A 22,804-nucleotide genomic window follows, 5' to 3' on the forward strand; every position below is an offset into this window, starting at 1 on the left:
AATCAGAAGCCAAGAAACAGGATAAGGATACACTTACATAACTGAGCTTCAGCGAAGACTGGCTATTGAGAACTGGGTGTATTCTTAATTATCAGCGCTTGAGATCATGTCAAGTTATCTTGAGGGGAGACAAAGACCTGAATCCAAATACAAGCATCTCAAAAGCTAGTATCTAAAATCAAAGGTAGAGAAGCAAGCAGTTTGCATTGTGTAGAAAGGAGAGCAAAAAGGCTGAGAACCAGAAAGAGCCTAGAAAACCCAGGAGACCATGGAAGAGGCACTCTACATCAGACAGAAGTGATGTATCATCTTTTCAGAAGAGTTGCATTGGCACAGCCTTGGAAGACAGAGCCATGCTGACAGTTAGAGAAGTTGTAATACACATACAGTTTTAAGAGAATGCCTCTGCTTGTCTGACACTATGCTTGGCTCTACTGATAGATCTGCTCAGGGACCTAGCACGGCTTTCCTCTTGCCTAACATACCAAATCAAACATGTTTCTAAATTTTAAGGTCTGTTATCCGAATACCACAACTCTACAGTATTAACCTATGTCAACTGAGCTTTCATTCATTCCACGACCCTCTATTAAGGGCCTGTGGTAATCCAGATGCTCTGCTAAGCTAAACTCGGGGAGTTTAAAGTGTAGCAAACATCAGACAAGACATTTGGTAAGTTCAAAAATGAGATAAACACCAGGATGGAGTAGGTACGGACTACCAGAAGGACACTCCTTTTGTTGACCTACTGAGGTTAGAAAAGCCTTTCCTGAATAGGTGATGTTTGGATAGTTTCCTGAAGGATGAGAATAAGTTTGTAAAAATCCAGAGAACTCAATGAATCAAATAATAATAGCCACAATATTTAAAAAAAACTATGTACCAAATACTATGCTAATTTCTGTTCCTGATTTATATTTCATATGGACTATACAATGGTCCTATGTGGTATTATTATTTTTATTATGTTATAGGTGAGGATATTGAAATACAGTGCTTACAAATAGCTTGCTCCAGGTTATGAGGTTAGTAAGTAGAGGACTTGAAGAGAAAAGGTTGGAGACAGAGAGAGAAGTCACTAAGTGCTTGGTGATCCATATTAAAGAATTTAGGTTTTATCTTGAGGGCATTAGGAATCCAGTCAGTGACTTTTAAATGACATGTGATAGGTGTGGGTTTGGATAGATCATCTACCTGTAGTCAGAACAGCAAGTAACTTTCAAGTTGCACTTGGAGCTCTGTAAACAGATTCTGGGGTCCTATTCCTAGGGTCTGATTCTTTAGGTCCCAGTGAGCAGGAAAATCTATATTTACAAAGATCTCCGAGGACAAAATCAAGAATTCATAAAGTGGATATAGAGAATGGCTTGTAAAAAACACAAACTAGCAGTAGAGAGATCAAACCAGGGATAATGGTGGCTTAAGTTAAAATAGATACCAAGAAAGATGTCTAAACTAGAAATATAAATTAAGGATTTATCAATTTGTAACTCTGGTTAAAACAAAATGGAGTTGGTAATGTCACGCAGGAGTGTGTCCGCAGGTGAGAAAGCTTAGGAGAGAATGCTGATAGACACATCTATTTAAGGATGAGTGAATGGAGGGACATTCACTGGCTGGCTCAGTTGTTAAGTGTCTGACTTCAGCTCAGGTCATGATCTCATGGTTTGTGGGTTCGAGCCCCACATGAGGCTCTGTGCTGACAGCCCAGAGCCTGAAGCCTCCTTTGGGTTCTGTGTCTCCCTCTCTCTCTCTGCCTTTCCTCCACTTGTGCTCTGTCTCTCAAAAATAAATCAATATTAAAAAAATTAAAAAGGGGCACCTGGATGGCTCAGTCAGTTAAGCGTCCTACTTTGTCTCAGGTCATGATCTCTCAGTCTGTGGGTTCAAGTCCCAAGTTGGGCTCTATGTGGACAGCTCAGAGCCTGGAGCCTGCTTCGAATTCTGTGTCTCCTCCTCTCTCTGCCCCTCCCATGCTCGTGCTGTGTCTCTCTCTGTCTCTCAATAATAAATAAATGTTTAAAAAATTTTAGAAAAAGGATGAATGAAGGGAAAAGCACCCACACAGAGGACTTAAAAACAGACTGAATGTCCTCTAGAGATTCTATATTCTTTCCTGCCTCTGAGTAATTATACAACCTTCTCCTATTACCTGTGTTATTCTCTTCCCCTTCCTTTTCTTCTACTAAGTCTCATTTGTTCTTGTAAGAACCTTCTCCAACCTTCTTCCCTGAGGGCTCCAGTTTACTTTGAGAGAATCTGGTTTGTTCCATTAAAACGAGTCCATATGCCCCATCTTGAACCATGATTAATTATTGTCTCTCATTGTTTTCCCGTATTAGTCTTATATGTCACACTAGATTATAAGCTTCTTATAAGAACAAGGGTTACTGCTAGCTTATTTTGGAATACCTCACAGTTTCTAGAACTTGACACTAGTAGTTCACTAGGCTCCTGAAGATCAATGGCTGTTGAATTGCTCCTCACTGTTGTGTATGATAAATAGTGATCCCTATGTCCCAATGTACATTAAGTGGACCTATTGTCCTGGCATAATTATTAATAATACCTCTTTTGCTTTCAGACTTATCACATTTTAGGCAATAAATTATGTAATCACCCTATACAGTCCTTAATAATGCAACCAACATTTTCTTAAAGTTCAACATTTTTAAATGGTACTATTTTTAACACAAATATCCTTTTTGGGGGGAGAGTAAGGAGTGTTAAGTGTTTTTGCACACATTTGGCATGGAGTAATGTGTATGTCATTCCAAATGTCAAAAGTCTCCATTATTAAATATGTGTCCTGTTGCTCAACTGACAGATGTCATTGTCTACCATATAATCACAAGTGGTTTATTTTTTTTAATGTTTGTTTATTTTTTGAGAGAGAGACAGCATGAGCCAGGGAGGGGCAGAGAGAGAAGGAGACACAGAATACAAAGTAGGCTCCAGGCTTTGAGCTGTCAGCACAGAGCCCTACGCAGGGCTTGAACTCACGAAGCGTGAGATCATGACCTGAGCTGAAGTCGGACACTTAACCGACTGAGCCACCCAGGCACCCCTTTCATGTTTGTTTAAAGATAATATTTTTGAATGGATAGTTAGGGATTTTCTCCAGTAGGGAGAATCATCATTTCTGCACATTTTCAGAAAACAATTTTTTTTCAAAATTTACTTAAGCCTAGAATTCATGGGAAATGAGAAATTTCTCCTCATTTGTGAACTTCCTAATTACACATATGCTTAGTGTATCATCCTTAATGAAGGATGATGCTCTTTTATGGAGGGCAAAGTCTAGATTGTCAAGTACTTGGTTAAATACAATTTGAAAATTTTCATAAACTAGAAGTAAGGCTTTATTATAGTATTAACTTCTTGAATTAGGAGATTTGGATTCCAGACAAAAATTTACTGGTTGATCCCCAAATCTTCATCTAATATTTGTTATTCTTCCCAAACTATGTGGTGAGAAGGAAATAGATACCATTCTTTCTTGTGATCTATACATTCTCCAAGGGCAATACTTAGTTCTCTCATTTCCCAGGTCAAAGTGGTGTTAATCCTGTGAAAATAATTCATCTGTGCCCTGGCTAATCTGCATTTACTAGAACAGCACAGAGGCACTCTGTTTATGTCTGACAAGGTAGTTATAAATCACACTTCTTCAGATCATAAATACACATTTATCTTTAGAATATATCACCAACTGAGTCATTTTGATGTAAATATTGCACCTCTTAAATATAATGATGATAATAGAGGCTGTGAATCCACAGATTTGCATGAGTGCTCCCTTTTCAATAACTGAAAATATTTAAATCGCGGAAGCTTTAACATCCTATGGGGAGTGGCAGACAGATGTGTCAATAGAGTGAGACCTACAGAAGTTACGACTGTTTTCTCGGAGTAATGAGTAAGGCAGACTCCCCTGGCTTCTGCCAGGGAATTATGGTGCTATTTCTAGTGGGTACGTTTGGGTTATGCTGTGACTGGAAGCTCGGAAGTGACAGACTCCAGGACAGTCTTCGGCTCCTTCACTCCTTCAGTGCTGTCATCATGTAGAAAGGGCCCTATGGCCAATGGTTGTAAACAATACCAAGTGATCAGTAGTCTGTACATTTTCGCCTGTGGAAATCATCTTGCTTTCTGGTTCTGGTAAAGAGATGACCGTTGGACAGGAGGCCCCCCCAAATTATGAGGAACCCGCCTTGTGGTGGTATTGTCATCCCCTGGTGTCTGGAAATGGTCTCAGTTGGTTGTACTTTTACTTGAGGATTAAAGCACAGATTTCAATATGTACGTTCTGTTCTCTGAATGTAAAAATTACAAAATACACCTACATTCACTTCTAACTGTCAGTATTGTAATTCAGCAGATTTCTGTTTTTCACTAAAACCTGGAGTTGAATTGTCTTAAGCCGGAAGGCATTCAAGCTGCTGTTTTTCACTCGGCTATATTTCTCTATAAGCATCTAATTGTTTCAAAAAGTGATGTACAGTATGCAAAAACCTGAATCTAATGCAAATAAGTCTGTACAGCACTAAAGTTAACAGGTGTTCTCATTAATGTAAGTAGACATGGAACAATTCTTGAATGTTTTATAAACACTCATAATCATGGCCAAATATGTTACAATAGCATAGAGATACATCCTGCAACATCTTTTATTCTTGTTGTGCAATCTCAGCACTTATTAACGGAAAACGTGTGAGTAATAAACTAGTGGTGACATTATCCATTTTTGCATAAGTCACTGTATCTTTAATTAGCTAATATTTCTAAAATAAATGGCCACCTGTCCTCCCACAGTTTGCTTGTTTATTGATGTTAATAGTGTTTTAGTAAACTTAGTGGCTGCAATGTTGATTGACAAGCATAAGCCCCTGTGCATTGTTGAGATTCTCTAAAGACTTGACCCATAAACCTAAGAATTACCTGTTGAAAATCTTAAACCTGTGTCCAGTTTCTCACATTGTCAACTCTCAGAAAGGTTCATACACAGGGTGAGATTCTTAGTTGATTTAGTAGATTATCCCTGCAAGTCACATGGTGGCTTTGGAATATAATCAAGAACATTCTATTCTAGTGATACACCTGGGAATATAGACCCAGTTGTGGTGCTTCCTGACTCCTCCAAATTTAATCCTATTGTTTGAAGTCTAGGACTTATTGACTGATGGGAAAATAGAGTCTCAGATTGCTGTTTTCAATCTTCAAAATGGATTTCCTACCCTACTCTGATAAAAGTGGCATTAGTCAATGCCACAATAAACTACTTACATTGCCTAAAAGAATGCAATGGTCTTGCAACCTCCAAAATTTTATTGCAATGGAGGCCTTCCACGAAGATGGTGCTGAAGACGAAGAAGGAAGCCCCTGCTCCTCCCAAAGCTGAAGCCAAAGCAAAAGCTTGGAAGGTCAGAAAAACAGTTTGCTGTCCACAGAGATGTCCACAGTCACAAAAGAAAGAAGATCCACATGTCACCTACCTTACAATGGCCCAAGACACTGCATCTCTGAAAGCAGCCTAAATATCCTTGGAAGAGCATCTCCATGAGAAACAAACTTGACCACTGTGCTATCATCAAGTTCCCCTCAACTACTGAGTCAACCATGAAGAAAATAGAAGACAACAGCACGCTTGGGTTCAGTGTGGATGTCAAGGTCAATAAACATCAGATCAAACAGGGTATGAAGAAGACCATTGACATGGACAAGGTTAACAACTTAATCAGGCCTGATGGAGAGAAGAAGTCCTATGTTCAACTGACTACTGACTATGATGTTTTGGATGTTGCCAAAAAAATTAGGATTATCTAAACTGAGTCCAGCTGGCTAAATTTAAATATAAATTTTTTCACTGTAAAATTTTTTATTAAAAAATATACTGTGGCATATAAAATATTAGCATATAATGGATTCACTGAAATGTATATGGTAGATAATGTTCATTTATTTATTATTTATTTAATGCCCCTTAGGTGTGAGTTGTGCAGCCACCCACTGGGTAGACCATTGCCCTTGGCTTCAGAGTAAATATAGTGTAGTACAGGGTAATCACAGAGAAATCCACAGAGAATTGCAATGCAGACCGATATGTTTTATAATAAAGTTGGATCAGGACATCATAGGAACATTTAGGAGGGGTATCTATTTCAGAAAACACTTTTCTATAAAGGTGACATCTAAACTGATCTGAATGAGATGATGGAGGAAGCCAGAGAGGTCTGGGCAATGGAAACAACCTGCTCTAAGGGAAGAAATGAAAATTAGTATAGGACAGCTTGGGAACAACAAAAAAATCTCAACATGGCTGGATCATAGAGATGCAGAGGGAAATATAGAGCTGGGGCCTGCAGTGTAGGTAGGTAGAAGAGCACACAGGGTCTGGCAGGCTGAACTAAAGTTTGTATTGCAGTGTAGCAGCTGTGGGGAATCTCAGAACAATGTCAGGCAGAGGAATAGGATGATCAGATTCGAATTTCAGAAAGATCACTATGGCTGCAATATGGAATATGGACTGGAAAGGAAAATGTGGATGAGATGATGGGGAAACCAAAAGATATTATTATTAAATCCATGTGGGAGATTATAGTAGTATAGATATTTATATGTATAAAAAATTTTCATCACATGATATTTTCATTATAATATAAACACATATATAATGTTAATCCATGGGTCAAAAAATATAGAAGGATAGAGAGTAATTCAGTATACCTCAGGGAAAGGGAGATTTAATGTTTATACTTCTGTGTTTATTAATTTTTTTTAAATTTGGCATTATATAAATAACAGAAATAATAAATATCATTCCAATTTGAAAATAGTGGGAGCTGCAGATTTCCAAATGTCATGTGACTAAATGAGTAATTTTGCACAGTGAACATAGCTCAGATTAAAGGCCAATCTGTAGTTGGCAGTGACTGAGTGAGTGGTGGGGACCAGAAAACATGAGTCCTAGGATGATTAGTCTATCTACAGGCAACTACTCCCCCCAAATTTAGAATTAAGCGTTAACAGCAGCAAAACTCTAAGCTGATATCTTTATACACCAACTGCTTCGATTAGTCACTTTTTCAGTCGTTTTTCATATGAGCACCACAGGCAAAAGTTTGGGTGTAGCTGACTGCAAAACTGTGGAAACTGCTAAACTATCTACTAATTACTTGGATAGTATTCTTTCATGAATATTGAGAAGACTTTTTCTCAGTCTTAAAATATTTTCCGACAGATAAAAGAATGCACATGAGTTTTTGTTAAACATTTGATTGAAATAGACTTGGGGTTTGGGTATTTCAGTAACAAATAGAAAGGTAGAGTGGACAAGTGATACGGATGTGAATGTTCACTATAGGGCCAATTTTATTTTGTAGAACAAATCTGTGTTGTAAGAATGCATGAACCAAATTATTTGGGTGTCAAAGGTACAACTCAATTTCAATTAAAAAGCACTGTTTCTTGAAAGGTTGGCCTTAAACCTTAGATTTCAGAATGCACTTGAGATCTGTTGTGTATGTAGCCCAACATTTGTTTACTTTCCGTTAAACAAGAAATTGCTTACATGGGCAGGTTATTTTGATATGATGACACCACTGAGGGTTTCAATAAATGTACATGCAAATCAATCAGCCCCAAACACATTGAAAACATATCCAATAAACATCTGGAAACTAATGAACGCACATTTGTTAGCACAGGGGGGAGTTGTGGAAATTCAGGATCCATTGGTGGCTAGCCTTATTTAGTAGCATGTGGATTTAAGAATATTTCACAGAGTCAGAAGAAAGAGGGCAATTATAACATAAGGTTCAACATCTTTAGATATGTAGAACATTTTCCGTTGCATAAAACAAATATTCCCTAAGAAAGTATAAAACATTTTTCTGACTTGCAAAGTTTTTGCAGTCTATCATTTAAATTACTTAAATAAAGGGAGCTTTACTGCTCCCCAAAGCTAAGAATATAACACCCTCCATGCATATTAGCTTGATCTTCTTGACAGACCAGAAAAGTGTTTGTGTGTGCCAATTAAAACAAAAATGGATCCCTAGTGGCTTGTTCTTCACACAACTTCTGAAGACTGCTATCATTGTTTGCTAGGGTAACCCTGGATAAGGCTGCCATCCAAAGTAAACAAACTTTTCAAAACTTTCATGACAGATGGGGGTTACAAATGCATTTTAATAAGAGAGTTGCCAAAGCAACTTTTTTTTCCTTATAATCAGCATATATTTACTTAACATCTAGCAACATTGGGAACACAAAGCAGATACTTTCTCACAAAATGTTTTAACAAGTAATATTTTGGGAAAGACAAATTGAAGACCTTTTACTTCTAACTGATATTTTACCCATAGTTTTATGTTAACTTTGCTCAACATGTTAAGAAAAATGTTAGGAGTTACTCACACCAGACTGTAATTTGAGATAGACCTGCAGCTTGATAATGTAATTTCATCGTCGGTCATAAACACCTTTGAGACTAAGTAATTTGACTATTAGTACAACCATGACAACCTTTAATTGATCAGCTATATCAAATGGATATATGTGAAGTGTGATGTAAGATGAAAAAATTGTGAGTCTCAGGGATCTTTTTAAGCATTATTTCCTCAACTTTAGGTCTTGAGCTCTTGCTATAATGTTGCCAAAATGTATACCTATATTTTATGCACTTAGAATTCAATGAAGATAGAGCCAAAATTAATTTCAAAAAATAATTGTATTCACTTCAAATGAATTTAGTATATTTTGACATAAATTTTTATATATACTTCATTTAATTCAAATCTAATGACTTCATCATGATCCCAAAGTGTCTCCAAATACAATAGCAATTAAATCCCATTCCTTCTAAATGGGTTATCCAGTTATTTGTAGAATCACTGTAGCCATATCATTCAACATTTTTTAGGGCCCTTCGGATATTTGGAATATGCTATTATATGTTTCTTACATACAGTTTCAGCTTCATTAAGATGGAATAAATTCTTCTTTGGCTGATAGTTAAAGACTGATCCTAAGCAAAATATGAATGATACTTCATGCATATGTAGGATTGTTTCAGTCCTTTCTAGAATTTGAAGGCATTTTTTGGGGGGCGTGGATGCCCTAATCTTGTTTTAGATATATATTTTTTCATAGCAAGATTGTGGTTGTTTGTGAGGGGGGTGGGGGAAGAAGAAAACATCTGAATAAGGATACTGGGTGATCTTTTTATTTTATTTTATTATTTATTTATTTATTTATTTATTTATTTTTACATTTAAACAAAGACTTTTATTAAGACCCAGGGTTTGTTGAACATATCCATTTTATACCACATAATATCATTAGTATCTTTTTTTATGAATATAATTTATTGTCAAATTAGCTTACATACAACACCCTGTGCTCATCCCAGCAAGTGTCCTCCTCAATGCTCATCACCAGTTTCCCTCTCCCCCACCCCATTTCCCACCCTTAGTTTGTTCTTTGTATTTAATAGTCTCTTGTGATTTACCTCCCTCCCTCTCTGTTTGTATCTATTTTTTTCCCCCTACCCTTCTCCCCTGGTCTGATCTTTTTAAAATTAGGCTATCTTTAACATAACAAGGAAGACACAAGCAACTTTTTTGTAAGGTCTACATTCCAGATTTTACAACTTAAACCAAACCATCATAGTCCTTTTCCCATATGCACAGAGTCCTTGACTGTGTAAGACTGTTTGCTGAGGACTAGTGAACTAGAAATCAAGATCTTTGTAATCTCTTAATTCTATCATTTAAAATGATGCCAATTTGATAGAATGGCATTCTCATTTTCCTCATTTGCTTCATTTTCTTCATTTGCAAAATTACTTTATGATAGTGGAGGGAAACTGCATTTGAAGAATGTTTATTATGTGCTTTGAGATCATTAAAGCTGATATTACTTTGCATACCAAGTGGTAGTACTCGTATCCTTAATGTACTAAAGTTCTGATACAATCAACCTTTAAAGAATAACATATCATGACCAACAGTTTATGTATAATTCCATGATGTAAATGTGTCTGCAGTAATTACTCCCTCCTCTGAAATCTTGACATGATCATTGTCTGTGCCACTCACATTGGGGCTTAGTATAAGCCATTTTCTATTGTTATTTATCTTTATATGCATATGTCCTATTTATGCAAACAGATTGTGAGCTCTTGAGGATGGTGGGGGTGGGGGGTGGGGGGGGGTGTGTGTCCCTAGCCTCTAGCAATGTGCCTTGCACTTAATGGATACTCAATCAGTCCTTGATGACTAGCGGGATATTCAGTCAGAAACACCTCATCTCAGTCTCCTGAACAAAGAATTATTTGCGGAATTAATTCTACAAGAGGATAGGTGCTACGATCAAAGAAGGGAACAGACATCACTCATTATCTCTTGCACTTTTGATAGTCTCTCAACATGTATTTGAGGTCAACTGGAATGAAAGTATCCAACAAGAGTTAGCCATCAAATATGTTTTACTGATAAGGTATCTATCCATAGCATAAAGTTGTACATTGATCACTATCATAAATACTTGATTATTATTTTAAAAAGGCTGGCGATAACTAAATTAAAATGTCCACAGTGTTTACTCCATGGAGTCATGAATAGTTTTAATTTGTTCTTTTGTTATCTTTATTTTTTCCAAATTCTTCACAATAAATTCAATTATTCTTAGAATTAGGAAAAAATATGAAATTCTAAAAAGTTTTTGTTTCTATTCTGGTAAACCAAATTATGGAAATTTTTAACCGCAAAAATACCATTCCACATATTATTTTTCACTTTCGTTAAAATCTTACACGGACAAGACTACATGCCGGACTGTATATTGACAAGGGTGATACTTAAATAAACACAAACACTACTCATTAAAACTCCTCAAGGATGTTTAAATTAGCATAACAATACTCCATGCATTAATTAAAGCCTGAAGAACACATTTCTTCTCTCCACATTGCTTATTGGTGGAGTTGGGGAGCCAGGAGTTACCTGCTTCCATCTTCAGAGGAACCACAAGGTCACAGACTTAGGTTCTTAAAGAATGTGTCTGTTCTTCACGTTGCCTGGTGGATACACTCCTACGATTTCCTAGGCATCCATGTGTCACCAGCAAGAATTCAGACAGATCCTTATCCAATGTGAAAACTTTGAGGCAAATTTCCCCAGACAGGTAATGAAAGGTATCTGTTGTTGACAACAATAGCACATTTCATTAAGACTGCTTGGTGGCAGGATATATCCCTTTAAAATACAACTTGGTGGCAAGGAAGCAGTTCAAGAGACATTTGTCCAAAGTAGGCTTCAACGCAAAATGGAGACCAGCCACTCTTGCCTTAACCCATTGTGTTTTCTGTAGGTTCTTTCTTCATCCACCTCACACCAACATCTGTCACTTGGGCGAAACTTGATATAGAAAAACACATTAGCATGGCTTCATCTAAAATGTTTTATGTCTGCTATTAGTTTTACATCACTTTACATTGCCATCAGGAATCGCTCAATCAAAAGGTTTAGTCGAAGCTCACAGTCTTTACTGATGTGTTTTTTCCCCCCAAGAGTGTTGAAAATTCAATTGTTCAAACTGAAAATATGATTCAGCAAACCATTTATCAGAAAACCTTAAAGAGGTCATGGAAAAATGTGGATTGAGAAGCCTGAATTAAATGGGCATGAGCAGTCAAAGACTTTGAAAATGCTTTCCTGTGAATGGCTGGGATGGAGCAGAACAAAGTCAATTACTGACTGTAATTAAGAAGTGGATGCGTTTAAACTGTAGAGAGCAGTAGCAGACTTCTCCAGACTGCCTAGTAACTGGAAAGATTAGTGGGAAGACAGAGGAAAGAATGTGAACTGTATCTTTCTGATAGTAGATTTTGAATGAATTGCATTTGTGTAGTTCTCTGATCCAGCTTCCTCAAATGAATTCATAAATCACTGAGTATGTACGATTAATGCAGTAATATATTTGGATAAAGAAACTTTTAAAATACATTTTGTTTTTGGTTGTGTTGGCAGTAAAAGATCCCCTTTGCATTGCATAGCATGCACCAAAAATGCAAATGTACTGGCGAAGTACTTACATTTTATCACTGTTTGAATTTACTAGACTGAAAACTGAACTGTGTTAGCTCTTTCCTAAACCCTCAGAATATAGTAAATCTAATTATGTTTGTTTCTTGTACTTTGAAATGTTTCTTTTTACAATTTTAATAATGGTTTATTTATAATGGCAGAAAAAATATATTAGATTGCATGTTGTGTTTGGGCTAATTCATATTTCTTTGTGTATGTTACCAAATTGTGATGTTATATACTACATTCATAATCAAAATATTTAAAGTTAGATTAGAATGAAGGTAGAGGTCAAGGACATTACTAGTTTTCTTGGGTTAGTCACAAGTGACCTTATATTTTTAGATTAGTATTTCTGTGGCAACACTGTATAAAGTAAATATTTGGAGCTTTATGTAAGTGAAGAACATTGCTTGGGTGTTCAGATAATTAGGCAAATATCAGCTTAGCTGTCTTGTAATAGATACATAAAACAGAGGACTATTTAGGGGATATTTTGAGCCTTTTGAAATCTTACATGCATTTCACTTAAAAAAAAAAAGAGTGATTGGCCCTGGTAGTCTGTCAAATTCTAGAAAATAAAATTCCTCTTATTTTCTAATCTTTCACTTCTCATAATCGCATATACTTGGATAGTCCTCTCCTTACAGTTGTGAAACGTCGCAATCAAGAATGGTTGCACTGCAACACTGAGTGATGTTGCGTCTCTATATAGTTTTTTCTAAAAATAAATGACAAGTGAATATATATGTATGTGTGTAATCGAAGATTTCTTTAAAACTCTAGGACCATTGTCATTAAATGTTGTCATAAGAATCATTGAGACCTTCAGAGTGGGCTATTTTGGGTAATAATTGTCACTTTCATGATAGAATTATAGAGACATCCTGAAGCATGATTTGCGATTTTCTGAACCTGTGCCACATTTTAATGTTCACCTCCTATTCAGAGCAAGTGAGGCTGAGAAGAGGTGACTAGCTCCTGATTGAGTATTTTGAAGTGTCAGTCCTCTTAAACCTCTGAAGCCTTGCTTGATGTGTGACAGTAGTCAGGAAGTGTTCATCTTCCTGTTGAAACAAAAAGTCAATACAAAGGGAAAATCTTCACAGTTCAGATTGATGGCCTAATACAAAAAGCGTGTCCACACCCACTCTAATCAAATTTGTCTCTAAGTAGCCTTTTATGTGTGAAATCAAGAGCATTGCTCTGTTTCTATAGGGTCACATTCTTCTCTCACAATTCTGGGGAGGAAAAAATTCACTGTAATGAAAAACGTATAGTTACATGTTAAATATTGCCAACTGCTTAATCGCCCTGAGAGTCTGGAATGGGGATGTTCATTTGATAAATACGCTCCATGAGAGGTTCAAATATGTAAATAAAGTTTTATTCTAATATACTCCTTTTGTGGAGAAATTGGTGCTTTATTACTTTCCTATAGATCTTTATGATAGGAAAATAGAAATAGCCAAATGTTATTCATTTGCATGACCTTTTGGAAAAGTCTGCATTAGTCTCTTTGGTAAATAATCTGTTTTACAGCCCTCCATAAAAGGAAATCAAATATAGAGATACTATTAGATTTGAAAAAGACAAACAGGAAAGAGCCAAAAGTGCAGAATGAATTCTGACACACCCGGGTGCGTTTTTCTGAGGTTCTGACTTAAGTGGATACTGTCTGCATTATTCTGAACTTCCTGGCTTGCTTCTCCTTAAGTTGGAGTAATTCAGCTTTAGTCCTACTCTGAGTTAATCGTTCTATTATTAAAACAATAATGTATTTGTTATGACATGAAAAAACAGTTTATAGAGAGCAGTTCAAAATGGTCCCAGTCTCCCAGTTCCCAGAAAGACAATTACTGGAATACAAGAAAATATTTTGGTGTATTGAAGTGTGTTTTTTAAACAGCATGTGTGTGTGTGTGTGTGTGTGTGTGTGTGTGTGTGTATCCATTTTTTAATGTAAGAGATCTATTTTATATGATTTGCTTACCTGTCGATTTTTTTTTTTTCAGATCACAACAGTATCAGGAAATGAGTTCCTTCTACAGTCAGATATTGACTTCATCATATTGGATTGGTTCCACGCTATCAAAAATGCAATTGACAGATTGGTATGTATTTGTTTTGGCTGTTACCTTTATTAATTAAAATGTTGTCACTTAAATTGTGCTGCTTAGGCATATAACACACACACATTTCAATGGATCCTACAGATCAAGAGATATTAAGTTATTTTAAGTTTAAATAGAGTCCACTAAAAACCGTTTCCATAGACATGATTTGTGGAGCTAAATGTCATTTGATTTCTCTTTCAAAAACACAGTGTATTCATTTTTTCCCCCCAAATAACATGGATATTCATTTATTAGAGGCTGTAAAAAGCACACAAGCACTTAATGACTACTGAATTTTCATATTTTCAGTTCATGCAGTCTGTAATACATGTTCTTGAAAATAAATACCAACGTATTTAAGCTCATACTCACTGTTCAAACACCAGCAAATAATAATCCTTTGTACTGATTTTCATTGTTCTTCCAGCTAAGCCAGATTGTTCTTCTCGTGAAAATTATGAATCTAAAACTTCATGAAATTACCCTAAATCATACATTCAGAGAATCAGATTATTGAAAACTACCATTTTATACTGATTCTAAACCAAACATCTAATTTTAGGACACTAATACTTGCAAAATCTTAGAAAGAAATATTCTTGAGAGCTTTTAATAAGGTATACAATAGGAAAATATAGCATTTTCTGTGTGGTTTTATTGCTATTTAATTGCAGTCATCCTTTATTTCATTTTGGGGTTAAAGCTTAAAAAAATAACAAATTGACTTTTCTCCATCATCAATATGTTAATATTATCATCATCCCCTTATCCAGGCATGCTTGAGTGCCCACACCCACATTCACCCACCCACAGACAGAGTGTGTTGTCATTAAGAGTGGACTCTGGAGTCAAACTGCCTGAGTTTGAATCCGAGTTCTATCCTTTACTAGCTGTGTGGCCTCAGGCAAATTACTTATCTCTTTTGGCTTCAGTTTCCTTGTCTGGAAAGTAAGGGTAATAATAATACCTACCTCATAGGATTACTGTGATGATTAATTGAGTTAATACATGTGGAATACTTGGGGTGATGCACAGCACTTAGTAAGTTTTATATATATATAGCTATGATTAAATTTGAATATTGAACTTAGCATAAAGGCCTTATCCCAACGTAATTATCTCAGTTCAATCTTCCCTTTAAATCTAACATCAAAATAGATCTGTAAATTATTTGGTGAATCCTTTCTTCCTTGTGAAATTATTCAAGTCTAATTGTTTGTTATTTCCAGCCAAAGGATCCAAGTGGTTCATCAAGAAACCTGGAATTATTCAAAATCCAGAGATCTTCCAGTACTGAATTATTAAGTCACTACGATAATGATATAAAAGAACAGAAACCAGAGCACAGAAAATCTTTAAGTAAGTATTTTTTTTTACTTGTTGATTTTAACTTTGTCTAAATGCAATGCTTATGAAATATAAATGCATTGAAATAAGATTTGAGCCAAGCTCCTACTACTCATGGAAGATTCGCAGCCATTTCCTGGCCAGGGAATCATGCACTGGGGGGCAGTCTGGGTGCTTTGCTAGCGTCATTGTTGGTAATGCCTTTTGAGAAAATAATTGTTCCAAGGTCATGGTCTCTGCTTACAGCAAACCTCTGAATCTCTGAGTAATAGCCAGGGCATTCGGATTGGTGATTGATTTTGAAAGTGGGAAATGTCAAGCATCTCTAAACCTTGGTATGCTGACTATTTGATTTCCATACATTAAAAAATGTGTGAGTGACCACCACAGTTGGCTCAACTTAAACCAACAGGCTATGCAACTTTCTACACCTTCAGGCCACCAAAAAGTTTTAGAAATGTGGGTTGTGAATTATATGTTCTGCAGGGTCATATCTAGTTCTAATATTCTGAAACAAATGAATTTGGAGTAAAAAGGTCCAATCTCACCATATAGCGAACTTGAGTAGATCTCTCAAACTTGTCCAACCTGTTTCCTCCTCAATAAAAGGGGATTATGAGAAGGTGTCACACATATCTCACAGTTGGTTTGAGTTTCGGCCTCCTGAAAGGTATCTCTGAAATCAAAGCGGGTGTCTCCGAAATCAAAGAAAACCAATTTCCCCAATTCTCAAAAATTATAGTACTTTTCCTGGATCAGCTACCTAGGTACCCTCGATCTTCTGAATCGCTATTTTTTCTGCCCTCTCCCTCTGATCTAAGATCAATATAGTTACATACTACCTCTTTGAATTAAAGAGAATTCCATAGATAGAGAAGGGCTTTTAACAGAATATCTACACATGAACATGAGTACATATGCTAAATGACTCTATGTGTATATGCATATATTTGTGTGCATCAGGAAGACTATACACACACACACACACACACATATATATACACATATATATGTACGTATATATAAACTATAGATGCACTCACACGCATATGACAAGGAAGAGAGAAGCCATTTGTATATAGCATATCTTCCAGAGCTAAGTTATTCTAGATCTTAAGTATCTAGAAATAGCATGACAACTTTGAGTAGAAGCACCGTTTCAAAATTAAGTCATTATTCAAAAACTCATACCACAATACAACAACTGCTAGAAACATATTTAGCTAGCCAGTTGTGTTAAGTAGGAGTTTAAAATGATCAATGTTGATGTCTTAAACTGTATGGTGCTTGCAAATTAAGTTATTTGCCATTTAAAAATATTTTTCCATAACGTGGGGCAGTTTGGAGTTATCTCATTTTGAATGTTTCCCTTTAGTTCCTGGTCATTGTTCCCCTTTACTTAATATGGGATCAAATTTAAGGTAAGATTTTAGAATTAGAATTCAACTGTGAGAATGTTAATGTCATGTGAATATGTGAGCATGTTACTGTTAATTATATGAACATTTTGTTGTATATATAATAGGATGTATGAGGCAATGATTAGTAGAGATTTGGAGGATACCCTTACATGCTTCTAAAGCCTAAAGCTTGGGAGAAAATAAAGTTTTGTAAAGGTGTTTCAGAAACATTGAGGCAAATAGATTCTGTGTTCAGCACAATGTTTGAAATGTTTTAGGGGAAAACAAAGTTCCTACAGATAAAATCCCAGCTACTCCTCTTTAGTATTTATTTCTGATTGAGAAAGACAATTATTTGTCTATTTGGGGCTTAAATTCAATCCTGCCTAGAGACAAGGGAAGAAACATATGATTTATTCTACTCATTTAAAAATATACCTAATTCTCTAGTGACCTCTTATTCACTCTTCCCTTTGCAGTTAAAAAATAATGACAGGTAGCAAATATTGAACCCTTACTTTTCACCAGGAATTGTTCTAAGTTCTTATCTATGTTACTCACTGAGTCCTCCCACTAACCTAGCAAATCAGGTACTACTACTAACACGATTTTATAGATGAGGAAACTGAGGTGCAGAGAATTAAGGCAGTTTGTACAAAGACAAGTTACAGAGACAAGTTTCAAATCCATTCAGGTTAATATTAGAGCCTCGGCTTTTAACCATTATACTATGGTGACGTGAACAAATAAAAGGTAAATGTAGTTTGTATCAACTTTGGACTTGGATGGATATATTACATTAAAAATGAGATCCATAGAAATCATTAAACTTAATAGGGACCCAAAAACATATTAGCAAAAGAATTAAACCCAGATGTCTTTGGGGTTTGATCTAACTATTAAAATAAAAGGGTCATTTAATCTTTAATGCTAGCCCTAATTTTAGAAAATGCTTCACTTCTATATTTTGATGGATATTTATAGTTGTAAGCCCTTTTTAAGGCTAGTATATATTTTTGCAACGTAGAATACAGTTAATATCCATCTATTATTTTAAATCAAGTTCATTCACTATTTATGTATTGATTTTCATTTGAAAGGCAAAATGATTGACTTACCCACACAATATCAAATTAGACTATGCACTTGAAATAGTGATTGGCATATTTTATAGTTGCTATTTTTTTTAATATTTTTTCAAGTAAGAAATATACTGTGTGAAACCCCTCTGATCTAAGTCCTAGATTTGAACACCCAAACTCAGTTTTTTAAAACATGCATTCGGTTTTATGTTACCCTCTTGAGATTAAATAATTATGTGGAATTAGAGATTCACAGTATCTCCTTCCTTATTAGTAGTCTAAGCACAAACTTTATTGTCAGTTTGCTGCCTTTGGCTTCCTGTGCCCTTGACGTTCCCATGAGTTTTGTCGCCAAGATTGTAGACAGATAAAGCCAGAATTACTTTTTTAAAGGCATGTGAACATCATTAGCAGCTAACAGGTGGTCATTTCATTGTCCAGTTTCTCTGTGTAACATGGGAAAAATTATGTACTCTCAATAAGCAAATTGTGAAAGTTAAGTGCTTAAATATACTTTCCTTTTAAAAATATGATTCTAACCTGCCAACACTATTAAGGACTAATCAGATATTTTAAGATATCAGTTGAGTTGAACAGACAAGAAGCCAGAAAATTCAATGTAAGGGCCAAATCACTGTGGGAAATTCAGGACACCAGCATTGGATGAGAGTGGGAGAGCAGCTCTCCAGGGAGGGCTGTTAATGGAAGTGGAGAGTCAATCAAAGAAAATGCTAGCACATTTTTCCAAGGAAAGAGAAGCATCTTCCACTGATAGCAGAGGAGAGGCTCAAATATAAATCCTGCATCAGATAACCTTGGAGGTTTCTTAATTTTCTGAGCTTTACTTTGTAGGTCTATAAAAATGGGTCTAATACCCACTGTATATCTTTGCAGGATAGTGTGATTATCTGAAAGTAGATATGTAAATACTTAGCCCACAGCAGGTATTCAATGAGTAGGAACTCTTATTATCATCCTGTGTCCCCAAAGCAGATGGAACCAAAATAGGGCATGAACCGGGGGTAGTGTCTAATGGAAGACTGGAGCAGGACATATATACTCTTCCTCCTCTCCTCAAGTATAGAGAAAATAGGGGGAAAAAAACAGAATTGGATATGGGACTCATAGCTGCAAAAATCTAAATATGAGCAGCTGGTCTTTCTCCTGGCGACTCCCCCGGTGAAAATGGCAGCCAGCGTGTCCTTGGGAGCAGCTCACCAGGAAATAGTAGAAGGGAGCCAAGAGATGCTCTTCATTCTTTTATGCCCAGAACTTCATGAAGAAGTTCCAGGTGATGGAAAGGATTCAACATCAAACCATTTCACTATTCCTTTAGACACAGCTTTAGTTTATTCATTCACTCATATATTCATTCTTTGTCGTTAACAGATATACCTAAAGGTATACAACTAAAATTCTTGACTTCACTCATCTGCACTTTCAATTTTTTTAATATAAGTTTTGTATTTGGGTTTTGCCTTAGAAGTAATATACCTCATGCTAATCAAGTGCTAAACTATAAAATTCATGTGTGGAGAACTTGGATAATTTTTATATAATATTGACACTTTTAGCATTATAAATATGCACCCCAAAATGAACATGAGTTAGAAGAATAAAATCAAAAAGTAAAAGAACTGAGGAAAGACTGGGTGGCTCAGTCAGTTAAGCATCAGTTAAAACTCTTAATTTCAGCTTAGGTCATGATCTCACAGTTTATGGGTTCAAGCTCCGCATCAGGATTTGTGCTGACAGTGCAGAGCCTGTTTGGGTTTCTCTCTCCCACCGCACCCACCCCCCCCGCCGCCGTCCCTCTCCAGCTCACGTGCTCTCTCTCTCTCTCTCTTTCTGTCTCCCAAAATAAATAAACATTTTAAAAAGTAAGAGAACTGAAAAAAATGAGTCTTTTATTATTATTATTAATTATTGCTATTTTGCGGATGAATTTTCTTTTAGCTGTCTTTTGATTAAATTTTCATAAAAAACAAATGTATAAATTTCTGGGTGAAATCCTAAAAGTATTTAGATATCGATTTCCCAATTCGATTGCCCCTTAGTAATGTGCGTAGTAGGGGTGTGTGTACAAGGCTACAGGAATAAAATTAGGAGTGGAAAATTTGGAATGAAATATTCATACAATGTAGAAAATGAAAATACTTGTGAACCTTTAATAATATCTTTGTTTAAAATTTTGTCTGCAAAGTAATCATGATCATGCCAAGTGAAAACAAGTCTGGTAGAGAAGACAGTTATTTTTTGTGCTAATCTAAATAATTATAACACTGGCCATCCACAACAGTAAGTAGACTATGTTCTCAAAATCCAATTGTAAACTGGTTGCTTAGATCTCAACACATTTTCATAAGGAAACCACGTACTAGCCACAAAAGCACACTTAAACCTTATGTAATCATTTAGAATGTTGTTTTTAGGGAACAGCTTGTTCTGAGTTTGCTGTACCTCTGGCCCTAGGAGCTAAGACTTTCCAGTAGCATTGCTTTCCATCTGGTTTCTCTTTTTTCTCCTCCTCTACTCCTGTACCAACTCCACCAAAGCAATTAGAATTATCAAAATGGTTTTGGCTAAGAGGCTCCTGGACCCTGAAAATCCTCAGTGGTGTCAAGGAGGGAGGGAATGTAGAACTTCTAAGCCAGAAAAAATAGTGGGAAAGAGAGAGAATGAAGGACTGGGAAGATTTTGCAACATGGGAAGGGAAGTGAGTCCTCAGCAAGTGTACATGTTCTTTCTAAGAAATGTGTGTAATGACAGATTAAGTCTGTCATTGTCCCAAATGTTAATAGTTGATGAATCTAGGTGATATCTATCAGAGTGATCATGGTGCTCTTGTTTTCTGTATGTTTGAAAAGTTTCACAAACTAAAAATGATTCACACACACATATACACACACATACAGCATTACCCATGTTCATAAGTCAATAAAAGAATATACATATTTTCTAATTCTGGCTTGAAAATTTCCAAAGATCAAATTTTCTGAATATGAGTTACATTATGACCTCTTAAAAAAATAAATAAATAAAAACATTGATAGCTCATTGTTTTCCTATTTTTTCCCCAAAAGCCATATATATTTTTTGTTGTGACCATTGTGGCCTTTCTGGTAACTGTGTAATTAAAGAAATTTGTAAGATGTTTGTTATCCCAAATGGAAAAGTCATCCCAGTTTCTTGGATAAATATGTAATTAACAATTGTTTAAAACACATATTGTGAAGTCTGTTCTGGAGACCCATATAAATACATATTTTAAAGTTTCTTCTTAAGTATTTTTTTATAAAACAGCCTAATCTTGCCAATGCATGAAAATAATAAGATGAATAAGCCATCTGCTAAGAAAATGAAAACAATATTAAAATTACACAAATAAATATCTCGCTCTGAAGAAACAAAAAAATCTCTTACCTGGAAACAACAACAAAGTCATATTATGTAGAATATTATGGGTTATTGTGTTGTCAGAGGGACAAAGGTTTTTGATTTGGGCAGGATGGTCAATCATCCGATTCTTGGTTTTTCTTCCTAGAATCAATATTGCCACCCTGGCACCAGTTTCAGTCAATATCCACCTGAGGTTGAACTAAAGTGTGAAAGTAAAAATTATTTTGTTTTACTATAGCCGTAAGACAGACAATATCAGAGGAACAGTGAGTGTCAATTCTTTTCTTAATTGTTTTCCACAGGCTAAGGGAGGTCTTTATTTCAAAATATTTGTTACTAAAGCAAAAATGAAAAATTTTAAATGAACATTTATGTTGCCAAAGCTGGAGGATTTAAACATTATGAGGGAAAGAAAACAGTAAAGATTAGACACACACTTGATAATCAGGCGTCCAAATTACTTTGTCACAATGGTATTATTCACAAAGGTTGCAGGGCTTCACTGAGGCACTGTGTGACTACAACAGTTGTTCTGACACGTGTTCGCAAGATGGCTAGCAGCAATCCCAGCTTTCCTGGGACCCATAGATTACAGTTTCTTCAAAACATTCAGTTCTCCATGAATCATTTGATAAGAGAGGACCTAGTTATAAGCTGAGCAAAGAATATTCTGATTAATCTCTTCTTTCCCATGGAAGGGGTTGATCTTGCCCTCTGACCTGTGGGTATCCATTGTCATGCGTCTCGTAACATCAACTACTCTGAGAGTCTATCTAACCCTATCAGCACTCAGGCACTAGATCACCCCATCTCTTCCCGACCCTGGCAGTAACTCTGTGACCATTTTTCCCCTTAGATGAACTGCATTTAATCAATTTCTGATTTCATTAGGTCAAATGGCATCTTTCTTTCAATAATAGGCCAAATCCAAAGGGCTCTTTGGTCTAACTCTTCAGCAATATTTCCTTAGCATTAATACACTACTGTGATTGTAAACAATATAAAAAGTGCTCTTTGATCTCCTCTGAAAGTTTCTCTCTGTTTATTCTATGACTCCAGAATGAGTATATATTAACATTTCCTTGTAAAGTTAAACATATATTTGTTCACTATTGTTATATCAAGTTTAAAGTATCCTAGCTAAACATGATATTCAGTGCATTCTTACAGTGAATCCCTGTGCAGACAAAAACATTCTTTTGAAGGCACACGGTCGCCTCTTTTTGTATACAGAATTTTGGTCTACTCCTTTTTGTTTCTGGAGTATAGGAGCAATGATAATTTTCTTCAAAATCCTAAAAGAAAGTAATTCCCTTTTAATGCATTTATTTGGATGTCCCAAACATGCCTAATTGTATGCTCAGAGGGGA

General features: G+C 35.8%; 1 protein-coding gene across 4 annotated transcripts in view; it reads left to right on the forward strand.

Moving 5' to 3' along the window:
* Window positions 1-22,804, forward strand: part of ARHGAP15 (Rho GTPase activating protein 15) — a 618,637-nt gene that overhangs the window by 292,885 nt on the left and 302,948 nt on the right. For all 4 annotated transcript variants that reach the window (XM_045479691.1, XM_045479692.1, XM_045479690.1 and 1 more), the window contains 2 exons: window positions 14,105-14,203; window positions 15,436-15,565. In XM_045479691.1, the coding sequence (XP_045335647.1) occupies window positions 14,105-14,203; window positions 15,436-15,565 (229 nt within the window). The remainder of the gene's footprint in view (window positions 1-14,104; window positions 14,204-15,435; window positions 15,566-22,804) is intronic.

This window comes from Leopardus geoffroyi, chromosome C1 (genome assembly GCF_018350155.1).
Source record: "Leopardus geoffroyi isolate Oge1 chromosome C1, O.geoffroyi_Oge1_pat1.0, whole genome shotgun sequence".
In the NCBI taxonomy this organism is placed as follows: Eukaryota; Metazoa; Chordata; class Mammalia; order Carnivora; family Felidae; genus Leopardus; species Leopardus geoffroyi.